The sequence below is a fragment of the Canis lupus genome, chromosome 11, assembly GCF_048164855.1.
Source record: "Canis lupus baileyi chromosome 11, mCanLup2.hap1, whole genome shotgun sequence".
Classification (NCBI taxonomy): domain Eukaryota; kingdom Metazoa; phylum Chordata; class Mammalia; order Carnivora; family Canidae; genus Canis; species Canis lupus.
In genome coordinates, this window is record NC_132848.1 from 19,440,200 (window position 1) to 19,464,031 (window position 23,832).

At 66.0% G+C, this 23,832-nt stretch overlaps 1 protein-coding gene across 3 annotated transcripts; it reads left to right on the top strand.

Moving 5' to 3' along the window:
* The first annotated feature begins 952 nt into the window (after positions 1–952).
* On the top strand, positions 953–23,807 carry SBF1 (SET binding factor 1). 3 transcript variants are annotated; one of them, XM_072843393.1, is made up of 41 exons: positions 953–1,132; positions 7,209–7,294; positions 7,687–7,824; positions 8,040–8,198; positions 8,282–8,392; positions 8,959–9,064; positions 9,175–9,307; positions 9,391–9,499; positions 9,589–9,702; positions 9,786–9,863; positions 10,111–10,224; positions 10,303–10,431; positions 10,509–10,607; positions 10,702–10,906; positions 10,984–11,096; positions 11,914–12,063; positions 12,368–12,436; positions 12,520–12,678; positions 12,775–13,019; positions 13,099–13,271; positions 13,354–13,427; positions 13,502–13,697; positions 13,823–13,950; positions 14,425–14,603; positions 14,692–14,828; positions 14,922–15,129; positions 15,234–15,430; positions 15,510–15,647; positions 17,456–17,533; positions 17,800–17,981; positions 18,059–18,238; positions 18,333–18,434; positions 18,504–18,689; positions 18,826–18,952; positions 19,059–19,189; positions 19,259–19,489; positions 22,165–22,272; positions 22,366–22,577; positions 22,999–23,086; positions 23,212–23,343; positions 23,424–23,807. In XM_072843393.1, exons 1-41 carry the CDS (start codon positions 1,078–1,080, stop codon positions 23,520–23,522), a joined length of 5,658 nt encoding a protein of 1,885 aa, XP_072699494.1. In that variant the 5' UTR covers positions 953–1,077; the 3' UTR covers positions 23,523–23,807. The 3 variants fall into 3 exon arrangements, with proteins under 3 accessions (XP_072699494.1, XP_072699495.1, XP_072699493.1); XM_072843392.1 differs by having other exon boundaries at positions 955–1,132; positions 12,754–13,019; XM_072843394.1 differs by lacking the exon at positions 17,456–17,533 and having other exon boundaries at positions 954–1,132.
* Positions 23,808–23,832: the final 25 nt, after the last annotated feature.

Here is a 23,832-nt window from a genome sequence, read left to right on the forward strand (position 1 = left end):
GTGGCCGATGCGGGAGCCCCTAGCGAGGGTGGGTTTGGGCGCCTGCGGTCTTCCTGGCAGAGGTATCAGGCTGCCCTGTAGTCTCGTGGGCCTGGGGCTGGAGAGGGCCGACCTGGACACGGTGGGAGCGTCACAGACGCCACCAGACACTGCGGAGAGGACGGAGGCCGCAGGCCAGCTCTGGAGGGACAGCGAGGGAGGGGTGGGTAGATGCCCGGGGCAGCCGGACCCTCACCCCAACCTGCCTCAACACTGTCGCCAGTGCCCTCTTTCCCAAACTCAAGGGTGATGGTACCACCCAACCCTCCAATAAAGAAAAATCAAATCAAAGTGCCTTGTCTCTGCGAGTTTGTAACCTGGGCAAGCAGAGGTAAATGAGCCCCAGGGAGGTGCCCGGACCCGGGGCTCCCGGCGTAGTTCCCAGCGCCCTCGCTGCCTCCCCGACCCCCGCTGGGTGGGGTGTCCTCTGGCCCCGGTCCCGGGCGCCACAGCTCGGGGGCCTCGGGTGTGACCCCGTGTGACCCCGTGCGCTCCCGGGCCGGCGGCTCCCGCTCCCCGCGCCCGCTATTCGCTCCGCGGCCGGCTGCGGGGGCTCGAGCGCCCGGGGCGTGGGCGTCTCCTCCATCCCGCGCCCGGTGCCCCCGCCTTGCCCCCGCTTTCCGCGGAGGGCGTGCGCTTGAGGCTTCACCCCACCCGATGGGGCTTCCGAGCGCCGAGCCCCGGGCCGGCTCTCACCCGCGCCACGCCAGCCGATGACCCGCGCGAGCCGCCGTCACTGTCAGCGCCCGGGGGGGCGGGGCCGGGCGTAGCCCCGCCCCCGGGCACCGAGCCCGCGCCGAGCGGACCAATGGGAGCGGGTAGCTGCGGGACCCGCCCATGGCGGGGGCGGGGAGAGGCCGCGCAGGCGCACGGCGCAGCCGGGCGGGCCGGCTGGCTGGGAAGATGGCGGCGGGAGCTCTGGCCGCCGCGGCGGAGCGGGCCCGGGGTGTCCGGGGAGCGCGGGCCAGGGCCGGGGCCGGGCCATGAGCGCGCCGCCCTCGCGTCCCCGAGCCGCGGAGCCCGCCCGCGCATCTCGCCATGGCGCGGCTCGCGGACTACTTCGTGCTGGTGGCGTTCGGGCCGCACCCGCGCGGTGAGTGCCGGGCCCGCGGCTGAGGGCGGAGGGCCGGGGCCCCAGGGCGGGCAGGGGTCAGCCGGGGCGGCGGGCGTGCGCGGGGACACGCGGGGCGGGCGGGCCGCGGCCGCTGGGCTGGCGCGAGGGTCGTCCGGGGCACCAGTCGGGGCCGGGGTCGCGGTCGGGGTCAGGGGTCGGGGGCCGGGGTCGCGGCCGGGGTTAGGGGTCGGGGGTCGCGGTCGGGGTCGGAGACCCGGGGCCGGGGGGTACCTCTGAGGACAGCGGGGCAGCGCGACCCGGCGAGCCCGACCTGCCCGCCACCCTGGGGCCCGAACGGGGTCTGGCCGAGCATTGGCGGGGCCCGGCGGGGGGCGGGAGGGTCCGGGAGGGCTCGGCCTCGGGCTCGCACGGGGAGGGATGGGCCCTCTGCTCCGCCGCCAGCTGCCCTTCCGGACACGGATCCTTGGCTCGCAAGCCCTCCTCTGATCCCCGGTGCCCCTGGCCCGTGTGGGGTGTCTCAGGCCAGGAGGCTTAGGGATGCAGAAGATGGGCGGTTAGAGGTGATGTTTGAGCCGAGACAGGAGGAAGTGGGAGGAGAGGGACCAGCGTTCCTGGCAGGCCGCCGGCGGTCCTCATGCCTGCAGGCCAAGCCCTAGGTGGGGGACCGCTGCGTCAAGTCGATGTCCAGGAGGTCCATCTCTCGCGTCAGCGCCTGTGTCTGAGGGCCCTTGAGCCCGGGGGTAGGAGCAAACAGCCTGACCATGACATCAGCAGCAGTCATGGAGACGGTGGGTTGGGGAGTGCACTCCGTGTGCCAGGCCCTGCACAGCCCTTTGTGTGCATGATCTCATTTCTTCCTCCAGCAGCCCACCACGGTTTCCTTGCTCTCTCCCTCGTCGGTAAAGTGGAGTCGAGCACAGAGCTTGATTGCCTGGCCTGAGCTACCACAGAGACAAACCCAGCAGCAAGCTGTGGGCTCAGATCCCAGTGGCAGGGGGGCAGCGCATGCCCTCAGGGGAGCCTGTGTGGTCAGCCCGGTTGGCACACTCATCACCCAGGACCCAGACTCTCTCTCCTCTTTGCCTTTCTTGCTGAGACTCTACCTGCCGGATCCTGCACACTCCAGACCCTCCTGCGTGCCCTCGTAGGACTCACTCCTCTCTTCTGCTCCTGTCTGTCCAAGGGTCCGTCCCCTGACACCCTCAGTCATGAGCGTGTCTTCCTCCAGACGGGGAGGTTTTGCAGCAAGAGCCAGTCATCTTTGCCTCCCAGTCTGCACGTGGCAGGCTCACACTCGGTGTTGTTGTACAGGCCCACAGAGGAAGAACCGTTTGTCCCACGGTGCATGTGGGGGGCAGCGAGGAGGCCATGCCGCCTGGAGCAGAGGGTTGCATGGGATCCAGGGAAACCAGGCTGGCCCAGGGGCCGCCCAGTGTGAGGGGCCCTGTTTGGAGCTGCGTGAACAGAGTGGGCTTGGAGGCTGATGATGCAGGAGTGGTGTGGGAAGGGTCTGGGAAGGCAGAGACCACAGGCAGAGGCCGGGTGGTAGCAGCAGGAGTAGGGGATTGAGAGTGAATTAGGGAGGTGAGATGCGGCGTGGGTGGGCTCCGTGGCAAGCTGGCTGTGACACTCAGGGTGGGCACCCCTGGTATTTGTGGCTTCTGGTACAGACAGGGGAGAAGGCTGCCTTCCTTAGCATCAAGAAGGAGTCCCAGACTGTCACCTAGTAGGGGTGAAGGCCATGGAGCCTGCCCTAACTGCTGCCTTCCAGGGCTGGAGCTGGTTACTTGCCGACTGGCCACCCAGCCTCTGGGCCTGTGTTGGGAGGACTCCTCCATCCCGTAAGAAGGAAGCCCACAGGCTAGGACCCTAGCCATAGGGCCGGGGGCAGAGCCAGGTGGTGGCAGGAAGCCTGAAGCAGAGAAACACTACGTGGGGGAAGCCAGTGGTACCTGCTTTGCCACTTGATAGCTCTTGACCTTGGGCCAGTCTTCCAGCTCTCTGCACCTCAGCTTTTTCATCTGGAGTTGGAATGAGTCACACAGACCTCCCAGGCTGCCACGAGCAGGAGGTGGACACGCATGTGAAGCTGTTCACACAGGAGGCTCCAGGAAATGATGGATCTCTTAGTGATGAGCAGCAGGTGTGAGGACACTATAGGCACTGGCACAGTCGGCAGGGCTGCTGGAGGTGGGGGACCCTGTGTGCTGGCAGGCCTAGGACGTCAGGACAGGGATGCGGGGTCTTCTGGGTTCAGTGGAGGGGGTAGGAGTGGGGGATGTCTTGTTCTTGGCCTGGACTTAGACATCCTGTCTGGAGCTGGTGGGTGCAGGGCCTGGGTATAGGAGCCCTGCCTGAGGGAGCATCTGGTTTTATAGTTACCATCTGGTGAACCTCTCCAGGCAGGAGCACAGGGAGGGGGGGATGGGACCCCAACTTTCAGTGCAGACCTCTCCCCTGGTGAGTTGGGGGAGCTCCTTCACTAAGGACATGAGTTAGCACCTTCTGCACCCTGGGCCAGCTCTGGGGACACTGTGGGGGCCAGACAGATCACCCTTGCCCAGCTTCTGGGCTGGGGGGGCCTGACCATGGTCAGCTGATGTACATAGCATGGCCAGTGCTGGGGTGTGTCTTTGAGGACAGGAGACACTCTTGACCAGGTGGCTGAGTGCACATCTACCAGGCAGGAGAGGCTGGATCCCTCTTGGTGTCCCCACCCCCCACCCTGGCCCCAGCATTTGAGAAGAAGGCTTTCTGTCCTGTGGCCTGGCCTCTCAGACCTGACTGTGCTGAGCAGGCCACATTCCTGGGCCCCATCTGCTCTCCCCACACCCATGGTCCTGCCCTCTGGAGCAGGTTGGGGCTGTTTGGAATGGCCTAATCTGGCTTCCAGCCCCCACCCTGGGAGCCAGTCCGGTCTGCCTGAGGGAAGGTTGGGGGGGACCACTGGCGAGGCTGCAGCCCCCCTGCACACATCCTGTTGCTGTGGCTGGGATGACCTGCATGTTGAGGTTGGGTGGGTGGAGCAGCAGGAAGGTCCTGTCCTTCCTTCACCCTCTTCCTATACCCGAGGGAGTCGCAGGGCCTCTTTGCTGGGGTTTTCGAGGGGCGGTCGGGGTGGGGGGGCAGTAAGGCTCCATCCTCCCTTGCCTCTGCTCAGAGTGCTTGCTGGCCTGGGCCGGCCCTCCAGGCGTCGGAGCCTGGCACTGGTGACAGCCACTGCCAGCAGATGACAGAGCGTGTGCTCTGTGTTATCTCGCCCTGTGTTCAGGCCTGCAGCCCACACGGGGCTGGCTGCAGGGACACGGTTGCAAGAGGAAGTGCTTGTCCCCATCTGTGTCTCAGGGGACTTCAGTGCCCTTCCTCCTAAGGCCTCCCAAAAAGTCCCAGCCTGGGACCATGATGGTGCTGGTTAGAGTAGTTTTGTAACTGTGGATCCGTCGGGTGCCTTTCCTCCTATGACCCCCGACATGGGGAAAAATGCGGGGGCGGGGGCTCAGCTGCTGCAGGTCCCCTCCATGGCCATGAGGGCTTGAGTGGGTGGCGGACACTGGGAGACCGGCAGTGCCGGTCATCCACCTCCCCCAGGATGCAGGCCCGTACCCAGGTTGCAGCCTGGCCCCTGCCGGCGGAGCTGAGGTGCAGGAGGGTCTCAGGGCGGGAGAGAGACCAGGAGTAGGGCTGCTCTGTGGTGTGCCCGTCCAGGGAGAGCTCTTCTGTCCCGGGACGCCGGAAGCTGCCCTGCATTTCTGATTATGGGACCTGTTGGCTTGTGGGGCGTGAGGGGGCCTGGGTGTGGGAGGGTGGTTGTGTAGCTGGCTGTGTGCATTCAGCGAGGCCTAATTAGGCTGCGGTCTGTGCCAGGCACAGGTGCAGTGACGGATACAGAGATGTAGTCTCTGGCTTGCGGAGCTTCCGTCTGGCCCAGCCAGACAACAGGGGCAGCGGGAATCATAGAGGGGCTCCGCGGAGGGAGGGAGGTCCTGCGGCAGGCCCCAGGCTCAGGCAGGGTGCAGAGTGCTGCCTGGAGGAGCGGTGCTCTTTGAGCTGAGACCTGAAGGCGGAGTTTGGGACCATCGTGGCCCAAAGAAGGAGCTGGGGGTGGGGGATGCTCACTGGCATAGGCAGTGGGGACAGTTCAAGGAAAGCCTCCAGTTGGGTCTCCAGAGGGCGGAGCCCTGCAAGTGGGAGTTGATATTTCACAGGATAAATGGGGTGGGGAGGGTGGGTGGTGGCCAGTGGCCAGTTACGTTGTCTGCTTCCCCGTGCGGAGAAGCTGCTGAGAGCGGCCCTCTGAGGCTGTCTGGCCTTGGGAGGGAGGCTGTGGGGCAGAGGCTGCCGTCCCTGCCTGCACACACCCCCTCTTCCTTCCCCCGCCCGCTGCCTCGTGGCAGGAGCTGGGTGAGCCCTGGGTGCTGGCCAGGCCCAGGCCCAGATGGTGGTTTGGGGCTGTGCACAAATCAGCCCTTTGGGGAGCAAGTCAGTGGGGGGAGGCATGGCTCAGGGTGAGCTGGCCCGGGCCTGCTGAAGGTGGCCCTTGGGGTGGGCCCTGAGGGACCCCTGGAGGCTTGGTCCTGGGAGGCTGTGTGCGCTTCTGTGTGAGCAGGTATGGTTCCAGCAGACACCTGTTCCTCCTCCCCGCCTCCTCCGTCTGCCACCTCGGTTCATGTCAGGAGTGGGAGGGGGAGGGGAACAGGAAACTGAGGTTTTGTGAGTCAGAGTCATGGCCCCACCTCGCCCCACCTCACCCCACCTCGCCCCACCGGCAGCAGCCTGCCCGCTGCCTCCTTGGCATTGCCTCCGTGATCCTGGAGGGTGGGTGGTCTCCTGAGATTGGAGCCCAGCTCCTCTGCTGGCCAGTGACTGGGGTCTGCTCCCAGTGCCCGCGGGAACAGACTGGCACCCAGGCCCCTGGCTCTGCCTGCGGCCCTGTGGTTCCTGCATACGTTCAGGGTGGACCGGGCTGGCTGGACATGGCAGGGGTGGGGGGGGCTGTGTCCAGCAGGTCCTCCCACTGGGCTCCATGGCTTTCTGGGCCTTGGGACAGGCCCTTAGGGAGGCCTCATGCCCACTGCCCGCTCCTTACCTACTTGCTCCTGTTCTGCTGGTGTGGCCAGTGGTGTTGGAGCTGGTCCAAACAGGGGTGGGGACATCCGTGCCCAGGGACCTGCCTGTCGTGTGTGGGAGGTGAAGGTAGGGAGGTTTCTGTCTTCCCTGCTTTGTGTGCTGCCAGGCTGGGTGGAGCAGAGCCAGGCCCTGTGTCCATCTTCTGCTGGTCTTGGGAGGTGAGTGCTCCCTGACAGGACCTCATCGTGCTTCCTAGTTAGGCTCCGTAGGCGGCGAGCAAGGGCCTCTGACCCCACCACTGTGGCCCTGAGCTGGGAATCGTGCCCTAGGCATGGGGTGGGGGGAGCAGACCTGCACCTCCTGCCCCCCGGCCGGTGTGGCACCGGCTTCTGCGCAGGCGGAGGACAGGCCCGTGTGCCACCACCTTCAGCACCCCTGCAAGTTGCCGGGTCCCCAGCACTCGGGAGGGAACTCCTTCAGGAGGTGTCCTGGCCTGGCCTCTCTCCTTCCTGCCAGCTACTAGCCCTCCCCGGGCCCCCTGGCTGGGTTCTGGGACCTGCGCTGGGCCTGTGTCCGAGGCAGTGGGGCAAGCAGCAGTTTGGGCCCAGTTTCCTCTCCCCTGGCACAGGCAGTAGGTGCAAGACCTTGCCTTTCCGGGGGGCTTAGGGCCAGCAGGTGAGGCGGAGCCAGGGACTGGGGCTAGGCTGGCTTGCTGGTGTGGGCCCAGCTGGGGGTGTGGACATGCTGGGGAGCGGCACTGGGCTGGGGCTTCCACCTTCCACTTGGTGCCTGGCCTCGCCAAAGGCTTCCAGGACTCCCTGTACCAAACCAGGGGCTTCTCTTGGCCTTGGGGTCTGTGGCTGCCCAGTGGCCTCCCCTTGCAAGACTGTTTTTAGGGAAATGACAGGTGTGCTGCCAAATGGAGGCCAGGGTGGGCAGGAGGTATCCGTCGGAGACCCTTGAAACCCCTGGCTGGGTGGCGGCTTGGGAGGTGGGTGGTGCCCTGACCACCTGCTCCTGTCCTTAGGGAGTGGGGAAGGCCAGGGCCAGATCCTGCAGCGCTTCCCAGAGAAGGACTGGGAGGACAACCCGTTCCCTCAGGGCATCGAGCTGGTAAGTGGGGGCTGCTGAGACCGGCGGGGCGGGGGGTGGGGGGTGGGGGCGCGGCACTGCTTTCCAGGACTGCGGGGAGCCTCCCCAGTGCCTAGCTCCTTGGTGGGCACGAGGACATCTCTAAGCTGCTGCAGAGGCTGGTGGGAGGTCATGGGCCTCCCTGTGGTGGTGGATGTCCTGCACCACGGGGTGCTCTGGCCACAGTGAGACCCCAGAGGCTGTGACTTCCTCTGGGGGGGAGGGTTGAGGTCCAGGAGGCGAGATGCACCCAGGGTCGCAGAGCAAGGCGCTGTCTGCTACACTGGGACCTGGTGTCTGTGCCCTGGGTGCAGAGTTGTGAGGGCAGGGACACTGAGGGGGTGACGGCCGACCCCAACCCCCCTCCTCGACAGTTTTGCCAGCCCAGTGGGTGGCAGCTGTGTCCTGAGAGGAACCCACCAACCTTCTTCGTTGCTGTCCTCACCGACATCAACTCTGAGCGGCACTACTGCGCCTGCCTGACCTTCTGGGAGCCAGCAGAGCCCACACAGGTCATCTTGGGGACCCTGGGGTGCGGCCCGTGTGGGATTCTGGCTGCGGCCAGCTCCCTGCCCTTGGGGTGTCTCCCTGTCTGTGGCAAGTCCTGGTGCCTGAGCCTTCAGGGCCTGAGTTCACAGAGGGCTGCTCCTGCCTGAATCACCTGTGTCCTCCCCCTGGGCTCATGGGACATGCCTGAGAGCTGGGCAGACGGGGCTTGTGTCCACAGGAAGTGGTATGCACCGAGGATGCCACAGAGCGGGAGGAGGAGGCGGACGAGGGTGGCCTGGTGCAACTGTCACCTGCAACGCCTGCCACACCTGGCCAGCTGTTTGCACCAAAGACCCTGGTGCTGGTGTCTCGACTGGACCACGCAGAGGTGTTCAGGGTGAGGCAGGCAGCCAGGGTTCAAGGCAGGATATGGGGTGCCCCAGCGGCAGGGCCAGCATTCCCCAGCCTGTGTCCTTGCAGAACAGCCTGGGCCTCATTTACACCATCCACGTGGAGGGCCTGAACGTGGGCCTGGAGAACGTGATTGGGAACCTGCTCACGTGCATCATCCCCCTGGCTGGGGGCTCACAGGTGGGTCTTGGGGGCATGTGCTGTTTACCCACAGCCAAGGCCCTCCTGGTGCCCCAGGGCCATGTGCACGGGGCCCGAGGTGCTCAGAGTCCAGCTGGGCTCCACCTGGCCCGGGCCTCGGGTGCTGGCCGCATTGTGGCGCTGCCTGCTGCTACCTGTGCATCCCCTGTCCCGCCTGGCTCCCTGCCCGGCTCCTTCCGTTTCTCTGTCCTTGGGGCCTTGGGTGTGCCTGTCTGGATGTTAGTGTCGGTGTGCCCGTCTGCTCCCTGCTCAGTGCCCCGCGTGTGGGTGCGTCTAACCGTGTCTCTCTGCCTGTCTGTCCTGTGCAGCTGGACTCTGTCGAGGACGGAGTGGTATGGATTCTTTGTTTCTTCTGCCCTCCCAGGCCCCACCCCGCCCCAGGTCAGAGGCCCTGAGTTTTCTCCGCAGCTCTGCTCAGGCCGCAGGCCGGGCAAGGCCTTTCCCTCCTGAGGCCTGTCGGGGCCAGTCTCACCTCCGCTCACGGAGCTCCGGGCTCACAGGGGTCTGCTCAGAGCGGCTGAACACCGGTCCCTCTCTTTCCACAGAGAACCATCTCCTTGGGGGCCGGTGACCGACAGGTCATCCAGACCCCACTCGCCGACTCGTTGCCCATCAGCCGCTGCAGCGTGGCCCTGCTCTTCCGCCAGCTGGGTGAGCCTGGCCGCCCCCGCCCCGCACAGGCCCCCCCTCCTCTCCCGGGGGTGGGCGGGTGGGGTGGGCTTCTCCCTCAGTAGCCCCTTCTAGCCTGGTTTTCCCTGCAGGCATCACCAATGTGCTGTCCTTGTTCTGCGCGGCGCTCACCGAGCACAAAGTGCTCTTCCTGTCCCGGAGCTACCAGCGGCTCTCAGATGCATGCCGGGGGCTCCTGGCGCTGCTCTTCCCTCTCCGATACAGGTGCCCCTGCTGTCACCCACCCTTCTCCCGTCCCCCAGCTCCCCACCCCGGGCTCTCCGGCACCGAGCTCTCCGCTGTTACAGCTTCACCTATGTGCCCATCCTGCCGGCCCAGCTCTTGGAGGTCCTCAGCACGCCCACACCCTTCATCATCGGTGTCAACGCAGCCTTCCAGGCAGAGACCCAGGAGCTGGTGAGGGCCGTGGTGGGGCCCGTCTCCCTACTCCAGGCCCTGCTGACTGGCTGGCGGGCCCGTGACCAGTTGCCCCCTTTGCTCCGTAGCTGGATGTGATCGTTGCTGATCTGGATGGAGGGACGGTGACGGTGCCGGAGTGCGTGCACATCCCCCCGCTGCCGGAGCCCCTGCAGAGCCAGACGCACAGTGTGCTGAGCATGGTGAGGCAGGACCAGGGGCTTCAGGGACGCTGGGATGGGGTCAGCTGCTTGGCAGTCGTCCCTGCTCCCCTCTGCTCCTGCAGGTCCTGGATCCAGACCTGGAGTTGGCGGATCTTGCCTTCCCACCACCCACAGCGAATGCTTCCTCCCTGAAGATGCAGGTGGGGGTCATGGGCAGCTGCAGGGCAGAGGCCCACGCTAACCCTGTGCCCTCTCCTTAGGTCTGCTGCCACCCAGGGGCAGGATGGGGCAGGGGGCCTGGGAGGCCTGGGCAGGGTCTGGATAGGTGTGTTTGGGTGCATCGAGGTGGAGCCGGGGTGGGTGGAGGGTAGCCATGAGCCCATGAGCAGGGGAGGGGGCGGGCCCGGGCCTGGTCCTCGTTCTCACCTGCGCTCACCTGTGCCCCAGGACAAGGAGCTGCGTGCTGTCTTTCTGCGGCTCTTTGCTCAGCTCCTGCAGGGCTACCGCTGGTGTCTGCACATGGTCCGTATCCACCCAGAGCCTGTCATCCGCTTTCATAAGGTGGGCTGGGCCGCAGGTGGGGCTGCGGGTGGAGGCAGCTGGATAGTGCTAGGGGCTGACCCCCTTGTGTGCCCCCAGGCAGCCTTCCTGGGCCAGCGGGGGCTGATGGAGGACGACTTCCTGATGAAGGTGCTGGAGGGCATGGCCTTTGCAGGCTTCGTGTCGGAGCGTGGGGTCCCTTACCGGTCCACGGACCTGTTCGATGAGGTTCGTCCCCAGCCCGGGTGGGAGGAGCCCCCGCCATCACTCCCGCCCCGCCCACCTGACCCTGCCTCCTCCCCCAGCTGGTGGCCCATGAGGTGGCACGGATGCGGGCGGATGAGAACCACCCCCAGCGAGTCCTGCGTCACGTCAAAGAATTGGCAGAGCAGCTTTATAAGAACGTACGGCAGGTGGCACGAGGGGGTGGACCGGCCTAGCTAGGTCGTTGTGCCACCCGGCACCCGGTTGCTTGCCCACACTTGTCTGTCCCCCCAGGAGAACCCCTACCCTGCGGTGGCTATGCACAAGGTGCAGAGGCCGGGGGAGGCCAGTCACCTGCGGCGGGTGCCCCGCCCCTTCCCCCGGCTGGACGACGGCATGGTGCAGTGGATCGTAGACCAGGCCGCTGCCAAGATGCAGGGCGCACCCCCAGCCGTGAAGGCTGAGAGGAGGACCACCGTGCCCTCGGGGCCACCCATGAGTGCGTATGGGGAGGGGCCCCTGCGCGTGGCCCAGGGTGGGCATGAGGCTGGAGATGAGTGCATTTTCTGCTCCCAGCTGCCATCCTGGAGCGGAGTAGCGGGCTCCATGGCAACAGTGCCCGCAGGCTGGAGGTGGTTCGGAACTGTATCTCCTACGTGTTTGAGGGGAAGATGCTTGAGGCCAAGAAGGTGAGGGCTGCCGGGTACAGGGAGCCCCAGTGAAGGGCGCTGAAGCTGCTGGTGGCTGGAGGGGCAGGTGGGGCAGGTGACACGCGGTGACACCTCCCTTGGGCAGCTCGATGGGGCCTGCTGGGGGCGCTCACGGGAGGGAGGGGTTTACTTCATCTCTGTCTACTGTTGAATTTCTTGTACATCCTTGGTGGAAAAAGTGGAGGCCCACACCAGTTTGGTTTGGTTGCTTTGGTTTTGGGTAAAACTAGGACCTCCACGTTGTCTTGCCCCTCCCTTGTGGTTCGTGGGCACGTGTGGGTCTCACGACGGCCGGTTTGAATCCGCATCCTGTTTGCAGCTGCTCTGTGTCCCGTAAGGGGCCTGCAGGGCTCCCAGTTACTTTCCACTGAGAACTAGTAGGAGAGCAGCACATGGCCCCGTCCTGCCTGCCTGGTGCGAGCCAGCCACCAGTGTTGCACTGGGCATGTGCTGTCAGGACGTGGAAGCCCTGACCAGCAGAGTCCGCAGACCTGGGAGCTGGTGCGCACTGGGGCCCAGGCCCAGAGGGGTGCACAGCACAGTTCACGCTGGCCTGTGGCTGTGCGACAGCTCCGTCCTGGAAGGCCGTCAGCCGTCGCAGGTGCAGGGCGGGGTCTGCCGCAGGTGTCATCTCTGCTGGGCAGTGAGCTCCCAGCATCGAGCCACCCAGCCTGGAGACTAGCTTCCAGATGTGTCTGTGCTGAGAGCTGGGGCTCTGGTGTCCCCCTCCCTCAGGGCATGGCCGGATGGGTCCCTATGTAGGCTCATGGCCCTGCCCCGTGTGCCCTGTCCCCAGTTGCTCCCAGCTGTGCTGAGGGCCCTGAAGGGACGCGCGGCCCGCCGCTGCCTCACCCAGGAGCTGCACCTGCACGTGCAGCAGAACCGGGCGGTCCTGGACCACCAGCAGTTTGACTTCGTGGTCCGCATGATGAACTGCTGCCTGCAGGTGAGGCCGGGCTCCCACCCTGCTGGGAGGGAGGGCCAGGGGACGGGGGTGGGCAGGGCTTCCCCGGGCTCCCCAGAAGGATGTCTCCTGGTGGTGCCGGCAACGGGGGAGATCTGGTGTAGGGTGGGGGTGGCGGGGAGAGGACTCTGTTGGAGGGGACCTCCTGGCCTGAATCTCTGGGCAGCCCTTTGGGAGCCGGCATAGACGGCTCAGGGACCGGGCGGGAGATGCTGCTCTGGCGGCCGCACGGGTCAGGGCAGAGGTGGGCCATGGGGCCAGTCGTGACGGCTCAGGGCTCCCACAGGACTGCACCTCCCTGGACGAGCACGGCATCGCAGCTGCTCTGCTGCCTCTGGTCACAGCCTTCTGCCGGGTGAGTGCTGGGGTGACCCCGGGGCCCTGCCCCAGCTGTCTCCGGCTGCAGCTGGTGACCCCCCACCTTTGTGGCCTCTGCAGAAGCTGAGCCCAGGAGTGACGCAGTTTGCGTACAGCTGCGTGCAGGAGCACGTTGTGTGGAGCACCCCACAGTTCTGGGAGGCCATGTTCTACGGGGACGTGCAGACCCACATCCGGGCCCTCTACCTGGAGCCCGCTGAGGACCAAGACCACTTGCAGGTGTGCGGGGACTCCTGCGCCTGCGGGCGAGGGCCGGCGCTGCCCGGTCCCAGCTCACCTGCAGCGCTGTGCCAGGTGGGGGACGCGTCTACACAGGAGGACGAGCGCTCTGCCCTGGATGTGGCGTCTGAGCAGCGGCGCCTGTGGCCGACCCTGAGCCGCGAGAAGCAGCAAGAGCTGGTGCAGAAGGAGGAGAGCACGGTGTTCAGCCAGGCCATCCACTACGCCAACCGCATGAGCTACCTGCTGCTGCCCCTGGACAGCAGCAAGAGCCGCCTGCTGCGGGAGCGTGCGGGCCTGGGCGACCTAGAGAGCGCCAGCAACAGCCTGGTCACCAACAGGTGCGGGGCGGCCCGGGGCCTCGGAGGGCGGGGGGGCTGTGGTGGTGGGCCTGTGCCCACTGTGCCCCTCCCTGGCCAGCATGGCGGGCAGCGTGGCGGAGAGCTATGACACGGAGAGCGGCTTTGAGGATGCAGAGACCTGCGATGTGGCCGGGGCCGTGGTCCGCTTCATTAACCGCTTTGTGGATAAGGTCTGCACGGAGAGTGGGGTCACCAGCGACCACCTCAAGGGGCTGCATGTCATGGTGCCAGGTATGGGGGGTCTGGGTGTGGAAACGCTCTCCGTGGCCGGGCAGGCGTGGGGGCCCAGGGCGTGAAAACTGCTGTCCCCCAGACATCGTCCAGATGCACATTGAGACCCTGGAGGCCGTGCACCGTGAGAGCAAGAGGCTGCCCCCCATCCAAAAGGTGAGCGGGGGCTGGGCAGGGCTGCAGCCCAGGGCCAGGGCAGTATCCTCAGGTGCCTTGTCGTCCCTGAGCAGCCCAAACTGCTGCGGCCGCGCCTGCTGCCTGGCGAGGAGTGCGTGCTGGACGGCCTGCGTGTCTACCTGCTGCCAGACGGGCGTGAGGAGGGTGCAGGGGGCAGCGGGGGAGGCCCTGCTCTGCTCCCGGCTGAGGGCGCCGTCTTCCTGACCACGTACCGGGTCATCTTCACGGGGATGCCTACTGACCCCCTGGGTGAGCCTCTGCCCCCCTCTCCCCCCCGGGTCCTCGGGGTGAACAGGACTGGGCGCAGGGTCTCCATGCAAGATCGGCCATGGTCTGCCCTCCCCTCCCCCTGACTCTGCCCGGCCTGGGAGAAGTCGGGGAACAGGTAGTGGTCCGTTCCTTCCCGGTGGCCACGCTGACCAAGGAGAAGCGCATCAGTGTGCAGACCCCTGTGGACCAGCTCCTGCAGGACGGGCTGCAGCTGCGCTCTTGCACATTCCAGGTCCGCCGGGGCACGTGGTGGTGAGCGTGTTGGGGAGGTTCGGGCCCCCGGGCGTGGCTCTCACGGCTCCACAGGCTTGGAGCTCCCCGTCTCCGTGATTTCTATGTTTACGAGCAGGCTGCCGTGCTTAAGCTCGGTGTCCGCTGCCCGTGGGACGTGCTGTGTGACGTGTTGGCCTTTACGGCTCTTCTGTTGGTTTGGTGGATCCCTGATCCTTGAACCCGTGTCTGGAACATGCACCATAAACCCCTCACAACAACAGAGTCACACAGACGGATGTGAGACACGGTGAAGGACTGAGTCCCTTGGCCTGGGCCACACAGTGTGACGAGTGGCCCCCGCACACCCGCTGTCCCTCAGGAGGACACCCCCCAGGCTGTAGGGAGTCCCCAGCTTCTGGCAGGGGCCCTGCTTCGTGGCGGGGGCTGGACCCGAGGCCGCCCAGACCTCTGAGCGCCTCTCATCCTGATGCAGCTGCTGAAGATGGCCTTTGACGAGGAGGTGGGGTCCGACAGCGCCGAGCTTTTCCGTAAGCAGCTGCACAAGCTGCGGTACCCGCCGGACATCCGGGGCACCTTCGCCTTCACCCTGGGCTCCACCCACGCGCCCGGACGGCCCCCCCGCACCACCAAGGACAAGGGGCCTTCCCTCCGGTGTGGACCCAGGCCCCCGCCCTTCCCCGAGGGTGTCCCCCCGCCCTCTGCTCCCTCTCTGCTGACCCTCTGCTCGCACCCCCTGCAGGACCCTGTCCCGGAATCTCGTGAAGAACGCCAAGAAAACCATTGGCCGGCAGTACGTGACCCGGAAAAAGTACAACCCCCCCAGCTGGGAGCACCGGGGCCAGCCCCCTCCCGAGGACCAGGAGGATGAGATCTCAGGTGGGCGTGTGCGGCCCCAGGCGGTTGGGTGGGGCTTCCTGCGGGGCTGGCCTGGCATTCTGCGGCTCACTCCCCTGTGCCTTCCTGCCCCAGTGTCGGAGGAGCTGGAGCCCAGCACGCTGACCCCTTCCTCGGCCCTGAAGCCCTCGGACCGCATGACCATGAGCAGCCTGGTGGAGCGGGCATGCTGCCGCGACTACCAGCGTCTGGGGCTGGGCACCCTGAGCAGCAGCCTGAGCCGCGCCAAGTCCGAGCCCTTCCGGATCTCCCCGGTCAACCGCATGTATGCCATCTGCCGCAGGTGAGTGGCCCCGGGGGCTGCGCGTGCAGGGAGCGTGTGGAGGCCCCGGGGGGCAGGGGGCCCTGTCGCCACTGCCTCGCCCTGACGGGTGTGACTGCCCACAGCTACCCGGGGCTGCTGATCGTCCCCCAGAGCGTCCAGGACAATGCCCTGCAGCGTGTCTCCCGCTGCTACCGCCAGAACCGTTTCCCGGTGGTGTGCTGGCGCAGTGGGCGCTCCAAGGCCGTGCTGCTGCGCTCTGGGGGCCTGCACGGCAAGGGCGTTGTCGGCCTGTTTAAGGCCCAGAACACACCTTCTCCAGGTACCGCACTTGCCTGGGCCCCGCCCCCGCCCGCTACCCCGCTGCCGGCTCCAGCTCCTCCCCCCACTCTCCCTCTTAGGCCAGTCTCAGGCAGACTCTGGCAGCTTAGAGCAGGAGAAGTACCTGCAGGCCGTGGTCAGCTCCATGCCGCGCTACGCGGACGCGTCGGGACGGAACACGCTCAGCGGCTTCTCCTCCGCACACGTGGGCGGCCATGGTGAGGGGCACTGGCCGGCGGGAGGGCACGCAGGGCGGGCAGGCCAGCGAGGGGCAGGAGGTGTGGGGAGGTGGTCACGTAAGTACCTGAAGGCCTGCTATGTTCGCTCCTCTCTCCTGCCTCGTTGTCCTCGCCCACGGCCTGCCTCCAGGTCACCGGGTCACCGGCACAGCTACCCTGGTCTCAGTCCTTCCCAGTCCTCCCATGGTCCCTGGCCCCCCTTCGTCAAGGCCGTCCGGCTGCTGGGGCTCTATCCCCCGCATCCTGGCCTCCCCGTCTGTGTCCACGCCCACAGGACCTGCTGCACCCAAGTGGATCCAGGCCCTTCTGACCTGGTCCTCCCTTCCGTACTGTGTGGCAGGGTCTCGCTCGTTGTTGCGCTTGGCATAGAAGACGCCGGACCTGGGGGGGGGGGGCACGGCATGGCCGAGGGGCTGTAGGAGTGCTGGCAGGGGGCGGCCTCTGAGGTGCTCAGTGATGTGCCGTGTGTGCTGCTGTCCAGGGGGTGGCAGGTGGGGACCTTGCTGAGAGGTGAGCAGCATTCGCACTGGCTTCTGGGAGGGGCTTTCAGGAAGGAGAGGACACGCTCTGTGAGTCGGGGCACGAGGGGCATCGGGGGGGGTCAGAATGGCACCCCCCCCGGCACTCACCCTGCGTCACTCTGACTTCCCCACTGACCCTTCCCCATCTCCGATGTTTGGCCCTGACCTTCCCTGTGCCCCCCTGCCCCCACTACCCCCATCCCCCTGCCTGGATCCCCACGGATGCCCTGGCTCTGCCGACCCCTCTTGGTCCGGCTGATAGATCCTCGAGGGTCAGGCCTCGGACGTGGGACCCGTGCAGCCCGTCTTGCTTGGGGTCTGGCGTCTGTGGGCTCTCAGTGTGGAGCTGCCCCAGCCGGGCCTCAGAGTGCAGATGGTGTCCCCCTGGGCGGTGCAGTTGCTCTGATTTGTGCCACACCCGGCGCTGCCCTGGCCGTCATCTGCAGGGGGTCTCCAGGACGCAGCCCGCTCTGCCCCCACCTGGGGTCGCTCTGCACAGGGCTTCCTGCATTGTGTGAGCACCAGCCCCGCCCCCAGCCCTGGTCTGGGCGCCCACTATGGGGTGCCCCCTCCCTGCTGCGTGTGGCGACTGCTCCATGGGTGCCGGGGCCCCGGGGCCGGAATGGGCAGCAGTGCGCGCGGTGCTGGCTCCTGGGGAGGGCCGGCCTTGGCACCCACCACTGCCCTCTTGTTCCCCTGCTGGCTTTCAGTCTTGCAGACGTCAGGGGCCTGCATCAGGCAGGTTATGGTTCCACCATCGCCCTGCCTTGGCCGCCTCCTGCCCTCCCCAGCACCCGTGTCTTCCCCCAGCGTTTCCAGGGCATGCTCGACTGCTCCCAGGGTCCCCCGGCTTCAGAGTGAGGGCCCTCCAGGGGCTCAGCCATGTGGGGGGGCCCGGTTCAGGCTGCGTCCATGTCACAGGGACACACGCTGTGTCCTTGCTGGGAGCGACTGTGCGTCCTCCTCGTGGGGGCCGAGGGTGCGGGGATGGGCTGTGGAGGAGCCGTCGGGAGGAGGGCCCAGGATTCCCGCCTCTTGGGTCCCACCTGCCACCGGCCCTCGGCCCCTTGGCCTGCCCCTGAGGGCCAAGAGGGCTCAGGGGGCCTGGGCATGTCCGCCCACTGTGTGGGGCCCCGGGGGGCTCGGTGGGTGCCCAGCCCTGTGGCTTATCCCTTTGGACCACAGGCCCTCTGTGCGGGGCAGACCCTTGGGCCTGGGGTCGGGCCTGGGGTCAGGCCTGAGCCTCTTCTCTGCTGTGCCCCCCAGTGCCCAGCCCCAGAGCCAGGGTCACCACGCTGTCCAACCCCATGGCGGCCTCGGCCTCCAGACGGACCGCTCCCCGAGGTACCGTACTGGCCGCACAGGCTGGCTCCCCCACACCTGGCACTGACGCCCCCCATGTGACTGAGCATTCGTGGGCACTAACGTCCCCTGCAGCTGGCACTAACAGCCCCGTGTGACAGAGCAGCACACCCAGCCCCCCACAGTCCTGGGGACTAACAGCCTGAGGCCCTACGTCCCACCCCGGTTTCCCAACAACTCATGCCAGCGCAGGCCCAGCCAGGGGCGCCCCAGGCCTGGTCGGGTGCTCATCGTGTTTCTCTGTGCAGGTAAATGGGGCAGTGTCCGGGCCAGTGGGCGCAGCGGCGGGCTCGGTGTTGACGTGGGCTCCCGGCTGGCAGGCAGAGACATGCTGGGCCCACCCCAGGCTAATGGGGCCCCCCCTGACCCAGGCTTCCTGCGGCCCCAGCGCGCAGCCCTCTACATCATCGGGGATAAAGCGCAGCTCAAGGTGAGTGGGTAGGGCGGGGGCGGGGGGGGGGGGCGCAGGCGTGGCAGGGGCGCGGCTCAGCATGCTGGCCTCCTCAGGGCGTGCGGCCAGACCCCCTGCAGCAGTGGGAGCTGGTGCCCATCGAGGTGTTTGAGGCGCGGCAGGTGAAGGCCAGCTTCAAGAAGCTGCTGAAGGCCTGTGTCCCCGGCTGCCCTGCTGCCGAGCCGGGCCCTGCGTCCTTCCTGCGCTCCCTGGAAGACTCGGAGTGGCTAATCCAGGTCTGCTGCACCCCCTGCTGCGGGCGGAGGGGGGGCACCCCAGGGCTGGGTGGGGGCTCCGGCCAGTGGTGCTCAGGGGCCGCCGCGCCCGCAGATCCACAAGCTGCTGCAGGTGTCGGTGCTGGTGGTGGAGCTTCTGGACTCGGGCTCCTCCGTCCTGGTGAGCCTGGAGGACGGCTGGGACATCACGACGCAGGTGCGTGCGGGGCCACGGGACAGCCTGGGCCGCAGCCCGGGGCGTGTCCTGACGGGCAGGCGGCCGCAGGTGGTGTCTCTGGTGCAGCTGCTGTCCGATCCGTTCTACCGCACTCTGGACGGCTTCCGGCTGCTGGTGGAGAAGGAGTGGCTGTCCTTCGGCCACCGCTTCAGCCACCGCGGCGCCCACACGCTGGCCGGGCAGAGCAGTGGCTTCACGCCCGTCTTCCTACAGTTCCTGGACTGTGTGCACCAGGTGAGCGTGCAGGGGGGGGGAGGTGGCTGTGGGGAGTGGGGGGAGGGGAGGGGAGAGCTGCGGGGGGCGGGGAGCTGCCGGGGGTGGGGGGTGGGGGGCGCCTGCCACCCCCTGCCCACACCCCCTGCCCCCGCAGGTCCACCTGCAGTTCCCCATGGAGTTCGAATTCAGCCCGTTCTACCTCAAGTTCCTCGGCTACCACCACGCTTCCCGCCGCTTCCGGACCTTTCTGCTGGACTCGGACTATGAGCGCATCGAGCTGGGTAGGGCCGGGCCTGGGCGGGGGGCTGCGTGGGGCGGGGCTGCGCAGGGCGGGGCGGCGCGGGCAGCACGGTGCGGCGCGGCCCGGGCTCAGCACTGCCCCCGTAGGGCTACTGTACGAGGAGAAGGGGGAGCGCAGGGGCCAGCAGGCGTGCAGGTCGGTGTGGGAGTACGTGGAACGGCTGAGCAGGAGGACGCCCGTGTTCTACAACTACATGTACGCGCCCGAGGACGCGGAGGTGAGCCGGGCCGGCCGGGGGGGTGGGCGCCCTGCAGCGCAGCTGCTCACGGCCACCCCCCCCCCCCAGGTCCTGCGGCCCTACAGCAACGTGTCCAACCTGAAGGTGTGGGACTTCTACACCGAGGAGACGCTGGCCGAGGGCCCCCCGTACGACTGGGAGCTGGCGCAGGGGCCCCCCGAGCCCCCGGAGGACGAGCGGCCGGACGGGGCTGCACCGCAGAGCCGGCGCCGCGTGGTGTGGCCCTGCTACGACAGCCGCCCCCGGGCGCAGCCCGACGCCATCTCACGCCTGCTGGAGGTGCGTGCGCTCCCCCCCCCCCGCGAACCCCCATCCGGCAGGGCGCGCCCCGCCCTGCACCACGTCATGTTTGCGGGCAGGGATGACCCCGGGCACCTGGGCCTCAGCCCTCGGGGAACTCGGGGCTGTCCGGGGCGTCGTGCTGTCCGCCCACCCCCACCCGTGCCTCAGGGGGCAGCTGTTCTTGGGTTCTCTCCTGCCCCGTCCCTCTGTCCGGGGAAGCGGGCCTGGAAGCTGAGGTGGACGTGCAGGCGTCTGTCTGTCCCTCCCTCTGCTTTCGGTTCGGGTGGGCGTGTGTCTCCTCGGGTTGGATCCGCCAGGGCGGAGCCCAGTGGGCACAGCAGTGCGGGGTGGGGCCTGGCCCAAGCCAGAGTGGGGGCGGGGGCGGCAATCCAGCGGCCATGCGTCCTCCCCTCCCCCGGCGGTGGCTCAGGCCTTGGGAGCCTGTCCTGTTCTGGAGGAAGGCGCGGCCTCTGGAGATCCCACCAGGGTCGGGGGGTCGGGGGGACACGGGGCCCCAAGCTTAGCAGAGGCCCTTTGTCTTAGGTGATCATGTCCATCTTGGGACCCTGATGTGCACTGTCCTCCCGCGGCCTCGCTGCCGGGCTGGTCTGTGTCCCTTGAAGCTGAGTTTCCCGCACTCAGCATCTGGTTATTTTGACCCAATCTGACAGGTTTTCACTGAAATGTTTAGCACCTTTGCCCGGTTTTTTGACGTGCTTGGGCTGCAGTCTTTGTGATCTGTACGCGCATCGTGCTTCAGCTCAGAACCGAGATCCCAAGTCACACACCCCGACTGCTCCAGCCTTGCGCTCCATGCCTTCATTTTTTTTTTTTTTCTAAAAATTTTATTTATTCACGAGAGACACAGGCAGAGGGAGAAGCAGGCTCCCTGCAGGGAGCCCGACACAGGACTCGATCCTGCGACCCCGGGACATCTCTCATTTTTATTTTTTTTTTAAGATTTATTTGAGAGAAAGAGAAAGACCCTTTGAGTGGGGGAGGGAGGGTCTGAAGCCCACTGCCGAGTGCACAGCGGACATAGAGCTCGATTCCGTGACCCTGAGGTCGTGACCTGAGCCACGAGGCGCACCAGTGCCTTTATTTTTAAAGGGTGTTTTGTTTGGATGTAGAATTCTAGGTTGACAGGTTTTTCTACTCGGCGGTTTAAAGCTGTCATTACAGTTTCCCGACATTAGAGGAACCTTGTAACATGCGTGTCACCTCTCCCTTTCTTTCTCTCCCTTTAAGATTTTTCCATTTTTGGTTTCAGCGATTTGACCATCATCTGGCGTTTTACAGTTTATTTTGAGTAATATCTACTCCCAGCATGGGGCTCGAACTCATGGCCCCGGGGTCAAGGGTCACACGCTCTTCCCAGGGGCCCCTCATGCTTGGAGCTTTCTCAGCTGCTTATTAATCTATGTGATGGTAGTTGTCATCAAATTCAATGCAATTTAGGCCATAAATTTAAGATTTTATTTGAGAGAGCGCATGCATGCCTGAACAGGGGAGGGGCCGAGGGTGCAGCAGATGCCCTGTGAGCAGGGGCCCCATGCAGGGCCCGATTCCAGGACCCTGGGGTCATGTCATGAGTCACAGGCAGCCACCCAGAGACTGAACCCCGGGGGGGGCGGGCGGGGGACGACGACGACGATGACAAGCCATCATTTCTCTGCAGTTTTCCTGTCCCGTTGATCCCCGGAGGGTGTGTGTGTTTTTCCCTCCAAAGTTTACTTGCAGCTCATCTTGCATGATTTCTGTGATCATCAAGTTCACTGGTCTTTCTTTCTGAATATCCTCTTACAAGCCAATCTAATGAATTTTTCATGTCAGGTATTATAGTTTTCAGCCCTAGAATTTCCATTTGCTTTTTTAAAATACAGTTTCCATTCTCTGTAGAAATTCCCCATCTGCTCGGCCATCATGTCCATCCTTTCCTTTACGTCGTACGTGTGTTCACAGCCCCTTGTTGTGAATCTGTCGTGCGGCACCTCCAGTACCTCCTCTCCCCTAAGCACGGATCTCCTCTGCCTGTTTTTTTGTCTAATAACTTTTTAAATAATCGACATTGTGGATTCTACGTTGTTGAGATCAGACTGTCTCCCTGGAAAGTTCTGGGTCTTACTCTTGCACTCAGTGCAGGGTGGTTCTTGGGCTCTGCGGGGGCAGCTCTGGGGAGGGCTTTATCCTAGGTGCGGGAAGCCCAGCTCGGACACTGTGTCCCCACCTTGTTGGGAGTTCCCGCACCTTCCTGCGTCGCGGAGCCTCAGAGTCTGGGGTTAGCGCACCGCTTCTTAGCGGCGGCTCCCTCTGGGCCTTATGACGTCGGGCTGTGGCTGTGGGGTCGGCCGGAGGCTCCTGGAGGCCTCGGATCCCCGAGGCTCCGCTGAGCCACGGCCGCGCATCCATATCCCCCCCACCCCCACCCCGTGGACCATGCAGATCAGCATCCTGAGCAGCCTTCGCCCGGTTGCTCCTTTCTAGTTTGCACGACTAATTTTTGTTGTCTCCAGATAATGTTTGGCCCGTCCCTACCCTCACCCACTTCTGTGCTCTGGTCAGACCCATTAGACCTTTGTCACTTTGCTTCCCTGTTTTTCTGTAATTTTCTTTCCACGTTTCAGTCTGGATATTTTCTTCTGAGTGATCTTAGTCTCCCAACTGTCCCCCAGGAGCTGCAGCGGCTGGAGGCAGAGCTGGGGCGACCCCCCGAGCGCTGGAAGGACACCTGGGATCGGGTGAAGGCGGCGCAGCGCCTCGAGGGCCGGCCCGACGGACGTGTGAGTGGACGTGGGTATAGGCAGCCAGGGGAGCTGGCCTGTCGGGTGCGGCGGGGCCGCTGGCCCTGACACAGGTGCCCCTCCCGCCCCCAGGGCACCCCCAGCTCCCTGTTGGTGTCCAGCGTGCCGCACCACCGCCGCTCGCTAGGCGTGTACCTGCAGGAGGGGCCTGTGGGCTCCACCCTGAGCCTCAGCCTGGACAGTGACCAGAGCAGCGGCTCCACGGCGTCCAGTTCCCGCCAGGCCGCGCGCCGCAGCACCAGCACCCTGTACAGTCAGTTCCAGACGGCGGAGAGTGAGAACAGGTGGGGGCGCTTCCCGCCTTGGCGAGGGGTCTCAGTGCTGGGGGACCACAGGGGCTGGCGGTCCTGATAGGGAATTGCAGGATTTGTGGGGGGCCGTCCCCGGCATGGTGGCTCAAGCGGGAGGCCGGGGCGGGGTGGTCTGGGATGCAGAACCAGTGACCACAGCCAGGCCGCAGGGACCGCACGGGAGCAGAGGGATGGTGGCCGTGGGGTCTCTGTGGGGGTAGGCGGCAGGAGGGCGACCTCCCGGCTTGTGGGGCTGCTGCCCTGAGGCCGTCCCTGATCCTCTCCTGCGAGGGGTGCAGGGTGGGGACCCTGTCCCATGTCCTCCCCCTTCTAAGCTGTGCCCAGGGCTGCTTCCTGGCGCCCTGGCCGGTCTAGCCTTGGGTCCAGCCTGGGCCTGGTTGTGCTGGGAACGCAGGTCGTACGAGGGCACGCTGTACAAGAAGGGGGCCTTCATGAAGCCCTGGAAGGCCCGCTGGTTCGTGCTGGACAAGACGAAGCACCAGGTGAGTGGTCGGGGAGCAGGGGCTGGGGGCGGGGCGGGGGGCGCTGCGGGGCTGCCCTGACCCCTGGCCTTTCCCCTGCCCGACCCGTGACCCTGAGGTCATGACCTCCCCCTGCCCTCCCCCAGCTGCGCTACTATGACCACCGTGTGGATACAGAATGCAAGGGCGTCATCGACCTGGCGGAAGTGGAGGCCGTGGCCCCAGGCACGCCCACCATGGGCGCCCCCAAGACCGTGGACGAGAAGGCCTTCTTTGACGTGAGTGGGGCAGGGGTGGGGAGCGGGGGAGGCGGGGCAGGGGGGCCCGGGCCGTGCAGTCATCCACCCGCCGTCCCTAGGTGAAGACGACGCGTCGCGTTTACAACTTCTGTGCCCAGGATGTGCCGTCAGCCCAGCAGTGGGTGGACCAGATCCAGAGCTGCCTGTCGGACGCCTGAGCCCGTCGTGGAGACCACTCGGGGTGGGCAGGGCCCCCCGGCCATGTTTACAGCCCCCGCCCTCGACAGTATTGAGGCCCCCCCCCCTGTACAGCCCCTGCCAGCGCCCGCCCGCCCGCCCGGCCCGCGGTAACTTATTTTGGAGTCGTGGGTGAGCGGCCGGGCCCGGTACGCCCCGTGGGCCTGTAAATACCGCCCCGCACAGCCCCCTCCGCGTGCTGGTCCCCCGGCGCCGCCCCCCCCTTCCCAGAACCAGAGTCTATAAAGAGAGAACTAACATCCGCATCCTGTGTGTCCTCTACCCGCTCAG

Excerpts from the sequence above, each read along its gene's own strand:
- SBF1 (XM_072843392.1), top strand. The coding sequence starts at position 1,078 with ATGGCGCGGCTCGCGGACTACTTCGTGCTGGTGGCGTTCGGGCCGCAC. Across the intron at positions 17,534-17,799 it reads CAGACGGACCGCTCCCCGAG|GTAAATGGGGCAGTGTCCGG; the intron begins GTACCGTACTGG and ends TTCTCTGTGCAG. Across the intron at positions 19,190-19,258 it reads ACGCGCCCGAGGACGCGGAG|GTCCTGCGGCCCTACAGCAA; the intron begins GTGAGCCGGGCC and ends CCCCCCCCCCAG.